The 18,048-nt window shown below is 41.7% G+C and overlaps 2 protein-coding genes across 3 annotated transcripts; both read right to left on the reverse strand.

Moving 5' to 3' along the window:
• Positions 1 to 174: 174 nt before the first annotated feature.
• islr2 (immunoglobulin superfamily containing leucine-rich repeat 2) lies at positions 175 to 4,295 on the reverse strand. The gene is made up of 2 exons (XM_088298366.1): positions 3,994 to 4,295; positions 175 to 3,341 (listed from the first exon to the last, which is right to left on the reverse strand). Exon 2 carries the CDS (start codon positions 3,330 to 3,332, stop codon positions 1,212 to 1,214), a length of 2,121 nt encoding a protein of 706 aa, XP_088154492.1. The 5' UTR covers positions 3,333 to 3,341; positions 3,994 to 4,295; the 3' UTR covers positions 175 to 1,211.
• A 3,322-nt stretch (positions 4,296 to 7,617) lies between these two features.
• On the reverse strand, positions 7,618 to 17,570 carry sema7a (semaphorin 7A (JohnMiltonHagen blood group)). 2 transcript variants are annotated; one of them, XM_088299444.1, is made up of 15 exons: positions 17,390 to 17,570; positions 16,852 to 16,991; positions 15,966 to 16,004; positions 15,783 to 15,887; positions 15,527 to 15,608; positions 15,277 to 15,387; positions 14,912 to 15,054; positions 14,139 to 14,317; positions 12,990 to 13,098; positions 11,796 to 11,991; positions 11,383 to 11,495; positions 10,940 to 11,082; positions 10,813 to 10,871; positions 9,842 to 10,165; positions 7,618 to 8,398 (listed from the first exon to the last, which is right to left on the reverse strand). In XM_088299444.1, exons 1-15 carry the CDS (start codon positions 17,517 to 17,519, stop codon positions 8,382 to 8,384), a joined length of 1,890 nt encoding a protein of 629 aa, XP_088155570.1. In that variant the 5' UTR covers positions 17,520 to 17,570; the 3' UTR covers positions 7,618 to 8,381. The 2 variants fall into 2 exon arrangements, with proteins under 2 accessions (XP_088155570.1, XP_088155569.1); XM_088299443.1 differs by having other exon boundaries at positions 7,618 to 10,165.
• Positions 17,571 to 18,048: the final 478 nt, after the last annotated feature.

Genomic DNA, 18,048 nt, shown 5'->3' on the forward strand with positions numbered 1-18,048 from the left:
AACATTTGTCAAAATAGCGGGATACACACATTTAATTTCACATTTAGCATCCAATTAAAAAAAAAAAAACACGGCGCCGTGCGGATGAACAGCGGCGATTTCCTCATCGTATATTTACAGCCAGTTTTGCACATTTTCGTTATTTGTCTTCAGTCAATAAAAATTCCAGAGAAGCCCTTTTCAAATGTTTTATTAATTCCACGTACAAGAAATTATATTAAAAAAAACTTAAAAGCTCACGTTTGGGTCCCGATTTACATATTTCACACAAAAAAATCACTGGTATTAAAGTACAAGAACAGCGAAGCCGACGGACGCTTTACTGCGTCCTTTTGTTTTGTGGACTTCATAGAAACGCTTGGTTTTTTTTTTAATGTACATAGTTCACGGTACAGATTGACAGCTAACATAAAAAAAAGTCATCTAGAAGGACGTCACTGGTATAAGAAAAAGCACACGAGTAATAAAACAGCATCATGCCATGGACGATATATAGTTGCTGGCTCGGCTGATCAGACGCACATTTAAAGCATCACGTCGTGTAGGATGACATGTAAATTCTAGGTAAACATTTTAAGCATTAAAAATCCAGAGGAAAGTCTCCTTGGAGCCGTTTGGCGGAATAGTTACGTTATGTTTCGCATCCGTGCGGCAATATTACCTGAGGCTTTATTTTTTAACTGGATTATTAAAAGAATTTATCCCTATGGTGTCAAAAATGTTTTTGTTTTTTTTGCATGTTTGTGCTCGAGGGCAGTGATTCCCAACAATTATGCCGCGGCACATATCGTGCCTTGAGAGACTCTCACCAATTTCACACAACTGGTCCGACTATTATTTATTTATTTATTACATAAAATATATCTTAGTTCGTCTATCTATGCCAGAGACATGCTGCTATAGGAAGGTTTAGTTAAGTGTTTTTGTCTGTGAATCCAGCAAAGCTTCGCATTTTGTGACCGCAGTTTGTTTGTGCCGGGAGATTTTTCCATTGTAAACTGTGTGCCGTGGCTCAGTAAATGTTGGGAAACACTGATTGCAGACCTATTAAAGTTGTTCTGCACAGTGGATTAGCGCCTCTTTTTGGTGCGTAAAGACGTTGTTTAACATTACAACAGACTCTTACAATCTCAGCAACAGGCGAGTTTTTTTCTGAGGTAAAGACAAAACAAACGAAAATAAATCAAGTTTGTGTGGATCTTACAAGGCTCTCAGCGACTCGGCTGCTTGTAGTTTCCGTTGATTTCCTCAGAGATGTTGACGGCCTCCGCCCCCAGCGGTAGTCTGTCACTGTACTCCGAGCCCACCTCGAATTCCTCCTGGTTGGCCTTGGATGTAGACCCGGGGATGGATTCCGTCGCCACGCTGCCCTCTGCTTCACCTTCTCCCTCTGGGTGCTCCCCCTCCTCCTCGCCCATCTCGCTGGGGTTGAAGGTCTTCTCGGATTCCACAAAGGACGTCCTACGATCGAAGTCTCCGTTCATTTGCTTCTCCATCTGGTCGGGATTGTGTGCCTTCATGATGAGCTTGTAGGTCTTCCCTTGGTATTTGTAGAGCAGGTGGCAGCAGGTGGCCCCCAATAGGGGCACCGTGGCCAGGCCCAGGAGGAAGACGCTCACCACCACGATAATGAGAAGGGAGGGGATCTTCTTCCTGGTTGTGAAGACGACTTGGACTTGACAGTCTTGTCCCCCATAGGTGAGACAAAGAGTGTAGTTGGTGCCAGGGTGTAATCCTGTGAAGTGATAGGAGTTGACCCCCTCTTCGATGTTGGACCACTTGATAAGGGAGTGTCCGTTTCCGGTGTCCACGCAGATGTAAAGCATGTCCGGGCCCGCTTTCCCCGGCGTCGACTGGTACAGACCGATGGGCTCCCGAACAACCGTCTCGGCGTTGTCACTTTGGCTCAGGTGAAGGTTGGATTTGCTGTGGGCGAGCTGCAGCGGGTTGAGCTTTACCTTGGCCTCCGTCTCGGACACCTCCAGGGCGATGACGCCGAAATCGAAGGTGTACTGCTTGAGATCGTCCAGGCTCATGTTGAAAGCGTGGTTGGAGACGTATTCACTGCCATCTCGCACACCACACTTGCTTGTAAACACGGGGTTTTTGGAAAGACCTTCCTCGTGGGCGCCGTCTTGTTTGTCCGAGGGACCGTCTGGTCTGATCTTGGTCCTCTCCTCACCCTTGGTCCAGTTGATCACGTTGTTTTTCGAGTTCTTGGGCTGAGTGGGCTTGTTGTAGGACGGGCGGATCTTGTCCACCGTGATATCCACCGCCGTGTGTTTCTTGTTCACAGCTGGGGACAATTTCACCGTGCTCTCAGCCTTGCCCAGATCGTTCACCGCCATACAAGTGTAATTCCCATCTTCCTTTTTAGTCAGGCGAGGGACGACCAGGGTGCCGTTTTGAAAAACCAGGAATCGACTGTTGGTGGTTTTGTCATTGATTGGCACGTCGTTGGCTTCGCCCGTAGAGGGCAAAGGGAACAGGAAGTTCTGATTCCCTGCAATCACCTCCCAGCTAACCAACGGTTTTGGATTTCCTTTGGTCTCACAGTTCAAGACCACAGTAGAGCCCTCAACCAGCTCCACGCTGCCGAGATCAGGCTCAAAGGTTATTGTGACAACGGGAACCTCACAGTCCAGGTTGGGTATTTTTGTAATCATGACACCCTTCAGGTGCTCAGGAGCTTCACACAGAATTGAATTGGGCTCGGGGACGGAGATCTTGGTGGTGGCGATCCAGTCCCTCAGCCACTCTAGGCTGCAGGAGCATGAGAAGGGGTTGTTGTAGATCTGCAGGTGGGACATGGAGGACAGAGCTGTGAAGGTGCCCTGAACGATGGTGGTGAACTTGTTGTTGTTGATGCGCAGCGAGCGCAGATCTTTGAGCATGGAGAAGGCGTCCTTGGGAAGGTTCACCATCTCATTGTTGTTCATTTTGAGAAGCTGCAAGGCGGTCAGATTCACCAAGTCCTCCCACGGGAAGTTGACTATTTTGTTGTAACTGATGTCCAGGTTGCGGAGTTGAATTAAGGGTGCCAGAGTGTCTGTCTCGATGGAAACAATCTCGTTGTGGGCGAGCCAGAGAGACGTGACCTGGGTGATGTTGTCGAAGCTTTTGCTTTTTAGAGATTTGATCTTGTTGGCCGAGAGGCCCACCGTGGTGACGTTGGAGGGCAGACCCACGGGCACGGCCAGCAGGTCTTTGTAAGCGCAGTCGGCAAACTGGTGAGCAAATTTGTCCTGGCAGGTGCACTGCTCTGGACAGCAGCGCACCTTCGCCAGCAGCGTCAGCCCCAAAGCCACGAGCGCCACGAGCCTTGGCACCATTTTCTGCACCTGCAAGTGATTCAAGAAAAAATACTGATTTTGAATGACAAATGCCATGAAATGGGAGAGAGCACGCCAAAAGTAAAAAACAGTTGGGTAAAAACTAAATTACCCATTTATGCATCCAAAAGGGACCAAAATGACTGAACTCAGTTGATTTGTAATTGGGTTACATTTCCAACCAAAAAATGGGTTGTTTAGACAAAAGAACAAAAAAACTGCAAGATGTTTTTGTATGCCCTCCCATAGAAAGTGCTTTTTTTACACAATTGGATGATTTTTTTTACCCAATTTGTTTTTAGAGTGTAAGAGCAGCAGAAAGTCCACAGTAAATCGCAGGACACATAGACAAATGAAACAATTAAGCATTCACGTTCCCACCAATGGAGAATAAAGAGTCTTGCATTTAAAAAAAAGATCAGAAACACTGATTTCTAACAATAAATTTCATATCAAATATATTATGTTTTATTAAAGCTCAAGCACAACTGAACGATGTATTTTGTAACCAAAAAAGAAGGTTTTTGCGCTCAGAGTAGCACATGATGTAATTTAAAGTATCATGATCTCTATCTATTTCTTTTAAACAAGTCGTCAGACAAGTTCATTTCCCCCCTTTCACTATTAGCTGTCTCATAACTTGAATTTTGAATGGACTTACCTGTCCAATGGTAACTTCAGTCCCGCTTCTTATCAATCACAGTCCACTTTTCAGTCAAAAAGCTTCAGAAGAAATTTAAGAAAAAATTTCACGAGTAGATTATTTCACATGACTTTTGATGGGAGCGAAGGAGGCAACATGTTTTGGTGCCGCTGAGCAGTTTGCGGGTCGTGGGTGACTGCTCCCCCCACTCTCGTTCTCTTTCTCTTTCAGTTGCAAGTGTCGGAACCTCTGCGCGCGCTCGCGTCGCAGAGCAGCCAGCAGAGGAGTCGTCGGGAGCGCGCAGCCTCTCCCACATCCCGCGCGCCTCTTCACTATTAAAGATACAGCAGCTCCGCGTCCTCCAGCCAAATTCATAATTGAAGAGGTTGATGATTAATTGATTAGCCAGACCTAAACATAATCTTTGACCTCATTCGGCTCGCCCGCAGCCCCTTTGTGTCTGGAATACAGACGAACAGAACATTTCAGAACAATATTAAAACTAATCGCGCATACTACTGCCCACTTAAGCAATTATTGCTATTGAGCGTATGAATGACGTAGGCCTAATTACCTGCTGCACATGAACGCCACATTTCATCACATTCGTGCACTGTACTGTGCTACAGTAAGTCAATTTGTATATATACCACCTTGCTCCGTTTATACACATGTACAATCTAATGAAATCAAATGGAAGATGGTTGAAAGAAATCTGCCTTTACAAAAATGATAACAATGCTGCTTTGTTGACAGTCAATTTTCCGTTTTAATTTTAAAGTAATTTTCTGACGGCAGTCACTGCACTGCATTATTCAGAGTTTTTGTTTTTTTGAGTTTGTTGATTTTGGCTGTCTCAGCTACACAAATGAAGAAAATTTTCAAAACACCTCTCGTCGTGATGGAGTTTAGTTTTATGCGAAAATGGTCAGATTAATTCATTTTCATATAAAATGATTTTTCGGGGTACATCTGTATTGATTGAATGCATATTGTGCAAGTGTACAAAACGTTATGGCTGCAGATCTTGCTTGAGTCCGTGCATTTTCAAGTTCTTGCAACCCACAGCGACATCTACTGTTGATAGGATGTCATTACAACTGCTTGAATTTCCCCACCAATCTATCATCGTTACTAATTCTCTACACGATTTTCTACCCTATTTCAAATCACAAACCCGCAAACACATTGTTGATATATTTCTGTCAATTTAAATCAAAATTGATCATCAATATGTATTTTATTGTATTCATTGTATAATTATGTATCGTGTTCTTTGTGTGAGTGTTGTGTCAAAAACAAAATGATTTTGTAGGACTGCGGTTTTGTGCTCTAATATAATCTGTCATGTATAGGATTGATTAATGACAAAGTCACAGTGCCGTTGTTTTATAATGATTTGAAATAATGTCGAGTTGAGCTGCACACTACGAGTGGAAATTGTCTTATGGAACGGCAACGACCCCTGCTGTTATATTTGTGTTTTTATTTTTGTTTAAATCCCAACAGTCTGTTTTGTCGCGTTTCTCTTCGCTGACACTCATGTGTATATTGTAAATCAGCGATGCACAATTTAAATGCTGGATTGGAGGGGGGGGGACACATTTTTTCTTGAGTGAGACCACACATCTAATTCCTAACCAGATGTATGACAAAAATGCCACTTTGAATATGGACAAAATGGGTGCATATGTGTAAAATACGTGCTTATAATATAAGAGTTCGGGGTGACAATTTTTATGAATAAGGCTGGCGGGTCGAGGCCGTAACCGTACCAAAATAGCAGTCGGAGGGCAGGGGACTGTCTGGCAAAAAAAGGTCACTTGCCCAGCTCTCTGGCCTTCTCACATTGTACTATGGGGCTGTATAAGACCCAGTCTTTTTGATATTATCAGAGGTTGAAGTGGGCCCAAGTAGAAATGTCCACATACATTTTGGGACCGGTTGGTCCTGTTATTTTGACGTTATTAGCGACATATTTACGATGTAAAGAGAATGGACAAATTGTGATCGGTCCCTGCCTGACTCCCACCAAGACATGAAGAGAGGGGGAGGGGGCGTGGCCATAATACTCATTACCGTTTTTAAATTCCTTTGTTTTGTATTGTTTTCTCCAAAACAAATTGATAAAATAGAAAATATGAGCTAATATAATTTTCCTGAAAAGTGAATACATGAATTAATCTTGTTATTGAAATATTGGACCATCCTGGCTGGATTATCCTTTTAAAGTGGAAAACGTACACGTTCCGCATCTATGTCAATCAAATCTCAAATTCTAAATCAGTAGTGATGCCCAAAGTAATTTAAATTAACTATAATAGTTTTTAAAATCAATTTGTCTTTTCATTCAGATTTCAAATTCATCCGTCGTGGTTAAAAACTGGATTAAGAAGGGCAAGTCCCCAATTAATGCTCACATACCAAATGCTTGAGCCACCAGTGATAAACACAATTAGAGCATACATACCAGTCTTGTATGTTGTCTAACGTGCATTTACGTCATTTACTGGGTGTGTCAGGGGTTTCTGTAGTCCCTGGGTGTGTCACAATGCTAACAAGTTGTTTTGAGATTAGAAAGAAACAAAATGTGTTTTTGTTAAATGTTATCCTTTACTTTGGCTTCCTTCCCGTACATCCTGTTCACAGGAAACAGGACAAATTGTTGCTCCCAAAACTGGCCGATCCCCCAGAGATTCAAGGTTGATATATGCTCGGCAGGCTGCTCTCGAGCGACACCATACAGAATTACAGTTGCTGACACCGAAGAAGGTGAGGATCTTCATTGTGCTTATTCAAGCAAGATCATTCACAATCCTATCAGTGAAGGCTAAGCTTTCCCAATGCAAGTTCGTCATGACATTGATAGCCTGCCCTTCAATTGTCTTGTTTCTTCTGCACAGATGGTCTGGTCTCACTTCCTTGTGAGTTCACGTCAACAATGATGAGTCAACCTCGGCAAATAATGAAGGGCCACAGATTTATTGTTGACATCGGATGAGTCCCTCATGGTCTGTCTGTGCAACATTCTCATATGACTTTGCATGGGAAAAAAAGGCAAAACAAGGAAGCGTTGGAGTGCCAGGTGGCATGATGCATACTCACATGCTGTCCGACAACAATTTCCCAGTTGTGACAGACCTATGTGGCAAGTAACCACACAAAATAGAAAGAAAGCACAAAGAGGAGCCTTGCAGATCTCAAATGATCTTCTCCAATTGAAATAAATGGAAATACCATCAATCCGTTAAAAAAATAGCACTTCAAAATATAGTATGCTATAAAAAGACAGTTGGGACACAAACAGTATTTTTTTAAATTGTTACACGAACAAAGAGAAGTAGAATGATATACTTATGGCACTAATATTAGTCGCTCTGCGCAGAGGATAAAGAACATAGATGCTTTGCCTCTTTTCGAATGAATTGTTCAGTAAATATGTCTTTCAGACTGATGTTTGTTGTGAAATAAATTGAGTCACTGTTGTTGAATCTCAAGTCTGCACTTTCAAATCAAAGTAAAAAAAAAAAATCCGAAGGATGGCTCGCATCTCGAGTTGAGTCATTTGTATCTCAAGGCACCACTTTACTGTGATTGTGAAGGACTTACCCACAGGATATAGAAACCACTTGCATGAACCAATTAGGTTCTTGTGTTTTTATTGAACCAATAAAGTACATTTTCGTGTGATTATGCTTGCTATAAAAAAATATTTTCATAATTATATACAATAAACTGCCAATTTTACAGTCAAATGAAAAGCATGTATAACTACATCTGGTTGAATATTAAAAAAAAGATAACTTTGCAAATAAATAAAAAATCGTCAAGCTTTCATCATGCTTTTCATTGGACGGGGACCAATACATTAACTTAATATGCAAACAAACAAACTAACAAAAAGCCTCAAAGGGAATGAACACTCCCCAAAAATATTTACAATAATAACAATATGCTAAATGTGACACCTTTAGGGACTCATATGATATTGTTTGCAAAGAACATATTTGCATTTAGTTTCATTAGATAAGGAATATAGTCCAAATCATCTCTACACAGGTAAACATATTCATACGAAGCAGTTAACGTGATCATTAGAAGTTGAAATAAAATATATTATTAAAGAGGTTAGACATTGTCTACTCGGTAACAAAGAATGTGTTATTGCACATTTACAAAGGCCTCCTTGTCCTTGACTTGTTCTCAGCAGCGGTAGGAGGTGGTGGTGGGGAACAAAACAAGGAAATTCATGGAAGGACTCGGGGTGCCTCCACCCTTCGGCACACAATACCCTCGCCCAATTGGCTGGAAGAAAGCCAGACTGCACTGCTCCTTGTGGACTAAACCACCTGCCTCAACATGTGCGAGACTCACACTTTGGGAACAAGCACTCCAGAGCACTCAACTCAGTGTGTGGATGAAGCTGAGGGGACAGAGGACACACACACACACACAAGGGGAATCCTTCAGTGTCACCTTAAATGTCAGTTGCAAAAATGATGTCGATGCTACACTGGCGACTCACTCACGTCGTATTAGTGTTAAGGCTACTTAGTGCAGTGCTCGTAGGAAATTAAGCACACACTAAAGTGATTCATAGGTAACGAGTTGCGTTAGTGTTCATCTCATACTGTCTACTTGTCCCTTTAGCTGACTTTTTTTTTGCAGGTTAACAAAAAGTTTACAGCACTTGCATTGACCAACATGGGTTAAAAAAGCATATTTGACAACTACAGGGGAGACCCTAGCAGACTATTTGTAAAGCTACTTTCAGACACTGTAAAGTCAATTTAGAGTTTCTTATCTGAATACATTATACATATGTTTGACTGTATTTTCGAAAAACACGTGCAAAGGCTGAGAACTATGTAGCACTGAAATGTGGAGCGATAGTGTTCAACTGTTTTTAACCATTTCAGGTTTACTGATTTTTTTTTTCGTGGGGCTGTGGCTGAAATGGCCCAGCCTTTCTTGGCTGCAACTGCGACATGCTAGCTAGCTAGGCTTACGCCCCGAAAATGCTTCTTCCCTACAGTTAGTCTAGAGGTGTGACGACTTTGGTGTGCCCTGGAGAGAACGGCAGAAAAATTTAGTTTTTGCCATTGTGTGGACCGGGGCTTCCTGCTGTCATGGTCACTTTAGAGCGCCTCATTGTTGCAGTGTGGGAAAAACTCGACAGGGCCGACATGGTGGGATATATTCCAGAAATAAGGTTGCTAAATGAAGTATTTTGTGGGCCGTGATGGCATTTAATTGACAGATGACAGTCAAGCAGGGTGTGGTTTCAAAAACTTGTTACGATTTTGAAGCCTCATTTTTTTTATTCTTGCCCATTTTTTTTTATTTTTTTATTATTGATTAAAATTTTGCCAAGTTGTTAACGGCACCCTTTTCTGTGGTCGCCATTCACGGCGACTTCAATTGTTTTGTTTAAAAAGTTAACCAATTTGGAAAGGAAGCAAAACTTTCTCTATGGACCACTGAAGAGGAATCAATGTAGGAAAGCGGTTCTGGCGACTTACATTAAAATAAATATATCTATTTTGTATTATGTGTTTTTCTTCGGAACCTATCCTCAGCTCTTTGTTGAACGAAACCTCTTTGTGGAATCTTAGCATTTTTAGGGCTCTTTCTGTAATGCCAGAAGATAGCACCAAAGTCTTCTCTAACAGGAAAGTAGTAATTAGTGTCAAGGGATGACAGGACAGAGATTGAACATTCTCTTAGCTTCTTAGCTGGATGAATGTGGGCTGAATATGTCGATGGCACATTTTCCGTCAGTAAGTCGGCATTCCGTTTAAAAATAGGGCAAGGCTAAATCCAAGCGTGATCCACAATGTCTGTGCAGCTACAGCCGATGCTTTACCTCGGTCTTCCCTGGTACGTCGGCCCCCTTGCTCCGTGAGATGATATCTCCTCACCACCTTGACGTAGTCCTTCTCTGCCGAGACGCACTCATAGGTGCCGTAACTCTCACGGGTCATTTTGGGGATGAGGAGGAGGCAGTTGGAGTGCATCTGTAGGCACGGGATGCTTTGGTCTCCGTGTTTCCACGTGTAGACGGCATGGTACGAGTCAATCGGGCACGACAGGTAAAAAGGGACACCCATGGGTACGGCGGGCAGAGTCAACAAATCAGCGTCTACGGGTGGTGCGGCATTCCTTCTGGTCCGGTTTACTTGATTATGTTCTTAAAGAATTAAAAAGGACAAGACAATGTGGGTGAAAGAACTCTGGCATTATGTAATAATGGTACTTTCAAGTTTCGGTTGGCCTATGACCAACCTCGTAAAAAGTTATCAGTGTACAGTAAACCTCCAATTCCATTGCGGGGTTCCGTTTCAGACCACACATGCGATAAGTGGAATTTGCAAATTATTCATTTTTCTACTTTTTTTAAAAGATTTTTTCAATTTTAGCATTTACGATACTGGTCTTTTGAATGTCTTAGAAAAGTATCGTGCAGAGTACCAAACCCTGTGTTTATAGTAAAAAAAAAAAAAAATCAATTTATTTCCCCCAAACTAACTTATCATCTTACAATATACATCAATAATCATGCCCAAAGATTTATTTTATAAAATGAACCTACAGCTATTGCTTTGTGTAGGTGTAAAACGCAGGATGACAGAGGAGAGGAGATTCAATAATCTCTTATTAATCTCTTCCGAAAAAATGAAACCGAGTATTGAACATTTCTGGTTTTCAATTTTCTTTAATGTAAATAAAAATCCCCAAATAAAGAACAAAATTAAGTTACAAGGTAGAAACTCTGCAAAATAGAAAATAGCAGCACCGCAATGGAGGAGGATTTTAGTGTATTCACAATTTCAGTACCTGATGTTGATGCAGAACATACACTTGTTTTCCCATCGATAATATTTTGAATGCCATCACTGTGGAATACATAAAACATCAACAAGTGCATATGAATTCATTTTTATATTTTATGTTTCAGACTTACAGGACAGTTGGAGTGCATCCAGATGGAGTCCAAGAACAATAGGGGTCCCGAGCCAGAATGCAGTCTGCGCAGGATTTGTTATACTCACAACTTCGGAGGTCCACCACAGAGATTTTCTCAGCAAAGCTCACCACCAGTTTTTTCTAGGTGAAGACAAAAAACAAATAGTATGCACACTTGCATAATCTAATAAGAGCCCACACAAGAGCTTTATATAAAATGCTGCTTTGATGTTCACTTGGGACTGACACTGTCAATACTACGATTAAAGTCACATCAGATTGAAACAGGATAAAGAGCCATGAGAGGTCAACCCCCCGACTAACCCTAAAAACAAAAAGATTTGCTGAGAAGCACTCCGTAGAATTGTTGAAACTGCACTTGAAGATACAGTTGAACATTTCAAGAAGAACTACAACACAATATCTCGAAATGAGCTGTACCTTTTTGGAATCCAGTTTCATCGACTGTATGTTGGACTGATTGGGGATTTCAGTTTGGGAGATGATGAAAGGTTCCGATCCTGACTCGAGAATTTTATGGATCTTGCCAGAATCTGTAGGGTATGATAAGCATCATATATATTTCATATCGTTATGACTGTACTCTGCAAATCATATTACCGTGTAAAAAATATTACGTGTCACTTCTAAATGTTTCCTGTTTTACGGTCCAAATGACTGCAGTGTAAATGTTCGCTGAATCACAAAGCTAGTGAGTGGTGCACAGAAGTTTATATGCGAAATGAGACACAGGATGTTTGGCTTTGTTGAATGATGACATAAATAGGCAACAAAACCTCTAAAAATAGCCAACCGTCAGACAAGTTTATTGTTTTGCAGCAAACCGGGCATACCAGTGGCCAGCAGCAGAACGCTGTACACACTCTGGTCCGCCGTCTGGACGCGGTCCACGACTATCTTCGTGTAGTTGTTGTTGCTGACATAGAATGGACTCGCGTAGTGCACTGAGTGGACCCAGTCGCTCATTTCGGGATGATCTCTCACCACGCTGATGGTGGCCAGCGGCAGTTGGCGGCTGTTGCGTACGCACTGAAACACAAAGGCACACTTTGTTGGTGTTTTGGTCATCCTCATTAAACTCTGAGTCAAAGCTAACCCAAATTGGGTGAAATAGCTAACCCAGTGATGGGTCCTAAAGGGACTGAGTCAATGCTGGGTTATCAATACAGAGCACGTTGGATTGACCAAGATTTTTTTAAATGGGTTATCGGTATATTAATAGTAATTTCACTAGCCACATTTTCCAAGGAGAAGCAACAACTTCCCCATATGAGGCGATGACACAGTAAGTCACGCACACGATGTGTCTTACACTGCATGCTCTTCCTCACACAATCCACCCATTTTCAAAAGGTGGGCCACCTACCCGGATGATGATTCGAACCCTGATCCCTGCGTCTAAAGTCAGAGGTGTTACTCAGAGAGCCAATGCCTGTTAAGAATGTTTCATTAAATCCACTTTGACTTCCATAAACAAATCTCCAAAATAGCAAAATTCAGCCTGCCTTTTTATGGTTTATTAATTGTGATAAAGTATAATTTAGTGTATGTGCAGCCTCAAAAGCCGAAACAGGCGCGCCGTTCATTGTGTAAGTGTGAGTCAATAACATTTGGTGAATTTTGCTTCACAATGATTGACCCAAAATGCCTGAGACGCCACTAACTACCAATCCGAGGAAAGATTTTTTTACTCGAATTAAGGAGAAGAGCAATTTTATGAGGGGTACTGTGAATTTGGGCGAGCTGTTTCCATGAAGGACTTCATCAAAGTACCGTAATCGATTTTGTTTTCCAATGAAACTTTGTCTCCTTTTGGCGATCACTCACATGGGATGAATGCTTAAGTCTTGACGGAGGCCTGAATGTGAAGTTGGAAACCACCCTTTGAGAAGTGGTGATGCACACAAACATTTTCCTCGTAGCCACCCACTTTTAAAACTCTTGTTTTGTTTTTGTCCAAACCGAACAGCTCAACCACTTGTGACGTTTGCGCCAGTTCAAGCCCAAAAACCAAAAACAACACTTACAGTTCCTGGCCTTGGTTCTGGAACAGCCTTGTCATAGCCCTTAAAGGTGGAGTTGTTAAAAATGCCTTCAATCGTTTCCATGGAATAAATACAGACTGCAGTGGCGTTCCTGTAAAAAGCGTAAAAAAAAAAAACTGTGTTCACAACATGTGCATACTGTATGTAGGAACATAGCACACGGTAAATGGTATTGTCGTTATAGTTGCTTATTGCTGTTATACTAGAGTGGCGCACAAAATTGGCAAATAAAATTGCTGATGATTCTGATTCCGATTCAGATGAGGATGTAGCGTGACAAAACATGAAGGGACTGTGAGATGCCGACATTTTTTTGGCTTCACCTTTTGAGAATACATGCACATTTTTTGACAGTTTCAAAATCTGGCCAGGCATCCACGGCAATCACTGTCTGTCATGTTTTGCCAACCAGTCCCACTTGCGTCATGTCACGTCCACAGTGGCCTGAAACGTGATTTTTGTGGTCGCCGCAAACGCAACGTAAATGTTGCATTAACGTAGAAAACACAACCTTTGCTTCACGTCTGGTCACAAGTCATCCAAATTAAACCACAACCTCCATCCAATATTTACACACTGTGCTTGACTAATACTTGTGGGAGGGAGTGAGCCATCGCAGACAAAGTTGCACCACCCAAACTCTTTATGACATTACATAACTAACTTCTCAAATTTTCCTACTGTTATTAGAACAAGGTTGTGCTGAATTTCCTTAGAAACGTAACATCCACTCACATGTCACAATCTCTTCAAATGTTTATAGTATGTGGATGAAACAAGGATGGTGTGCACAGGTTAGTTATGCATAATGATATTCAATATTTCTATTTCATATAAATTTAAAAAATTTATATAAATATATAAATATTATATATATATATATATATTAGGGCTGTCAAAATTAAAGCATTAACTCAAGATTTTTTTTTTTTTAAAAATCATGCAATTAAATATTTTAACTCAGTTACCTCATTTTTATTAAATTCATTTGCACATCTTGTGAAGCCAAATTCAAACACTGTACCATATTAGCTGTGCATCTTTAGCACATCATCTCAGAACAAAACAACCTGTTGCAAACCAACACTGCTCTCGGTTGCTATGCAATAAGACAAAAGGAAAGTGTCAAACCAGCTGCTGGTGAAGAGGGCATAGACCCTTGCGTCCCGCCAGTCTTCGGCGTGCTGCACGTAGATGTCCTGTAGGCGGTTGAAATACAAGGACTCCTCTGGGAAGCCGCAGACCAGTCGAGCCTTGAGAAAAGACGTCCATGTGTTCTGGAAAAATCGCTTTGATCCGCCTTCATCATTCTGGACAAAAGGAAACAAATCATATTTTCATCCATTACTAATGCTTCAATATTGTGATGAAAGCGTCAAGCACGTAGAAAAATGTTACTAATGCCGCATTCAACATTTTTCATTCATTATCGTTATTGGTTTTTTATGTTCAATGCACGTTTTTTATAATTGCAATGTGATAGCGATGGTTTTAAGAGGTGGATTAAGTCGGAGATGTCCTCCTTGAAAATGCGGGCTCTGTTTTATATCTCATCAAGTAGTCCACCAATCACCAGTCGCAGAACACTTCGTTAAGGTTTCGTTAAGCTGCTTAAATCACGAGTGAGCCCACCCTACAGCACGAACTTAAAGTAGCTGGTAGACCCAAGAGAGAGAAGAAAGCACAGTAAAAATTGGAGATGAAGAGCATCATGATGAGCATCTCGTGAGTAACGAGACCCAGGTACCAAATGTGCAATCCAATAACCTTTGTGATTGTTCTCGGCGCCACCATGATTCCCAGCTCATGTTACCTGACTCTGAGAGCTTTGTGGGAAGGCAGCCGTCTACAGAAATCCGAGTTTGCCCTCATGCATCTGAGTCAGTGAGTTTTGTTCAAGATACCTTACAAACTCTGGCCACTCTGGAAATCCATGGATCGGCTTCCGGGTTTTGGTCGGAGTTCTTTTCGCGGAAAAAGATGTAGATCTTTTCATTGTCTGGGTCGTCTTTCCGTTTCACCCAAGAGGCCGAGACAAATGTGGGCTCTGTAGGGAGAGGTCATCAGTGCTGATTAGTAAAGGACTGGGCTTTAAAGTGCATGCTTCGCTTTGATGTGTGCAACACAATAATAAACTAAAATAAATTAGCCTGTCTATGGCATTTCCCATAATATGTTAGCAAATGTTTTATGTATGTGGAAAAACAGCACTATTGTATATATTTTGACTGTCCTACTTGACTGGATTGAAATGTAACACTTGTGATACCTGAGACCCAACTGTCGTACATCCAGACGTTGGCTCTCCTGCCTGCTTTCCTTCTGAACTGTAAGGAGCCTCCGTCAGCGTCCAACGGTGCCGCAGCGTAGAAATCGCCCTCTAAAATAGCAGACACGAAAACAGGCGCCGCCGCTCTATTATTAGGGAAGGGAGCTTTCATCTCAAGGTTGCTCACAGTGATTACACGTCACATTCTCATGCCTTGAAGAAAACACGCAAGAGGCAGCATTTAACATACCAACACTGAGAGACATTGAGTTCTGTGTGTGCGCAAACGGCGAGATCCCCGTCCCGTCTTGATGCACCATCACGGCCCCGGTCTGAAAGCAGAACAGCACAAAGTCTACAGGATGTTTGATAGTCACAGACACACAGACGCTCCGAACTCAAACTACCCACAGAGTGGCTCGATTACGTCATTAAACATCACGTACACTTTGATCAGCTCCTGAAACGAATCCCAAATGACTATATCGGATGTGTCGTGTACTTACAGAACTCGCAAGTCTCCAGCAGTGAGGCCTGCGTCCGTTGGTCCCGCAGACAAACAAATTGTCCCCAAACTTCTCGATGACAGTGATGACATTTTCACAAGGGCCCTGTGCAACAGGCAGGGTGTTTTTCCCGCACACAAGCACCACCAACACATCAATCGAGTCATTTTTACGGTTACCAACCTCCTGGCACTGCTCTTCTGTGGCCTCCAGATGGATTTCCTGCAGGGAATATACAGCACGTTGGTGACATAAAACTAATGAAAGAATCTGAAGCTTCCACAAATGGATACGTGTTTTGCAGTTAAATGACAAACATTTGCCTCAAACGACACTTAAGATAATGTCTAGAGGAATAATAGCATAAACTTGATGAAATCTAGCGCAGGAAGGCTTAAAGGATCGCAACAGTGGTCACGTTTTATGGTATCTATTCCATTAGCTTAAGCATAAATCTACGAGGTGGTGCCGGTAGTATGTTTTGGGCTTGTTTTTTGCAGCTGGAAATATAGATGAGAGGTTCCTCGATTAATCAGTGCCCCACCCCCAACACCCCCCCGAAAAAAAAAAAATTAAACTGGGGAAAAAAATCAAAATGTGAAAAAATATTGGAAAATATTGTGAAAAAAAAAAAAAAAAATCAGCGTAATACCACCAATCACCAGTAGATGGTAAACAAGTCTTAGTTGTGCTTATACTACAACGTGAGAAGGCCTAATTATTTTTTTACAGATTTAGAATGATATTTAGGACAAACATGGAATTTCAATATTGTAGACATTTTGAGTGAGTTGATTTTTCTGTGGCGGTGGACGAGGCAACAAGACAACAATTTGATTAGCATCTGCTGAATAATAGCGCAGCGTGAAGCGGCTTGGAAAAGGCCACAGCTGTCCGTGGACACAATCAGCCATGAGCCACTGTGTGTGTGACAACAGAGAGACGCTAATCTTTTACATTGCAATCTAATTATCTCTCCTGCTACACCACCGAGTCCACTGCCTTCTCTACGCTGGAGGTTGCAACTGAAGCACATGGAAAATTTTGCAGGAAAGAGAACGGCACCCACCTGAGCGATTTGATAGCGATCCAAGTCAAGCTTGAACACAAAGTCAGTTCCTCCTACGTAAATCTCTCCCGAGTCTTCATGATAAAATAACACTGTGTGGTTTTGATAGACTGGGGAGACAAAGCTTCCTCTGATGACACCTAGAAGAGAAATCCGTTTTAATTTATGAGACATTTATTTTCATTCAAGGGTGTTAGTCAAGGTCACACCGGACCACAGACGCTGGCCACAACATTTGGCACACCTGCACAACCCAGCTGTATCAACAACTCCCCCTTGCCTCAGCAGAATGTGAACCTTCGCAAAGTTCAAACAGTCTGGTTGTTCGGGATAAACTGTACTCTAAGAAATTTACTGTGTACATTTCCATAAAAAGAGGGTCAAAAAATGGCATCTTTTACTTTGGATCGAATGGGAATTGATAAGAAACCCAATCATTTTAGTATACATGACGACATTCAACTCATTTCCAACTTAACAATTTAATCATTATCATCCCATAAATAAACTGTTAAGATGTTTTGAAATGGTAGTTTACCTTTGCTTAGAAGTCGGGGGATATTCTTGGAGCCAACGGTTGGCGTGTCCTCAGAGCTGACGCGGAGGGTCCAGTGAAAATGTGCCAAAAAAGACAGGAAAAGACTTTGAATCAGCCTCATCTTGTGCATTCATCAGTGGTCGTCTCGTACGACTGATCCTCATGCACGCAGGATCTCACTTCTATACTCAGCCCTGACTCACATACTCTCACGCCCCCTCGCAGTGCAGTGGAAATCCGACATGGAAATGTTAACAATTGCCCTCACAAGTAAACTACTTAAGAGCCAGACTAACCAAAGAGTGAAGTGGATGTTAGATAATAGCTGATTTACTGCAAATAAAAATGTATCAGCGTTTCTGAAAGGCTTTCATGTCAATTTTATGTGTTTGTGTGTAGCCATTGCCATTTGGCAGAGCGCAATAAATCATGTAAACGAGTCATTTGAAGCGTGGTTAGAATACATTAAACTCAAAAGTTGACATGATATGTTTTTAAAAACTGGCCAACTTCCACATGAGATGAGATCAACATTTCAAATTAAATGTAAATGTAATTAAAAAATAGACGATGCATTTTTACGAATTACTATTTAAACGATCTATTAAATTTGAATTATATTTCAAGACAAGGCCAATTTTTTATATAATATGTAGTAC

The sequence above is a fragment of the Idiotropiscis lumnitzeri genome, chromosome 6 (genome assembly GCF_059441095.1).
Source record: "Idiotropiscis lumnitzeri isolate Australia: NSW breed Sydney's pygmy pipehorse chromosome 6, RoL_Ilum_1.0, whole genome shotgun sequence".
Taxonomy (NCBI): Eukaryota; Metazoa; Chordata; class Actinopteri; order Syngnathiformes; family Syngnathidae; genus Idiotropiscis; species Idiotropiscis lumnitzeri.

Coding starts and splice junctions, on each gene's coding strand:
- islr2 (XM_088298366.1), bottom strand. CDS start 3,332: ATGGTGCCAAGGCTCGTGGCGCTCGTGGCTTTGGGGCTGACGCTGCTG.
- sema7a (XM_088299443.1), bottom strand. CDS start 17,519: ATGCACAAGATGAGGCTGATTCAAAGTCTTTTCCTGTCTTTTTTGGCA. Junction 15,388..15,526: donor CTCAATGTCTCTCAGTGTTG/GTATGTTAAATG, acceptor CTGCTATTTTAG/AGGGCGATTTCTACGCTGCG. Junction 14,318..14,911: donor GAGTGGCCAGAGTTTGTAAG/GTATCTTGAACA, acceptor CCTTTTGTCCAG/AATGATGAAGGCGGATCAAA.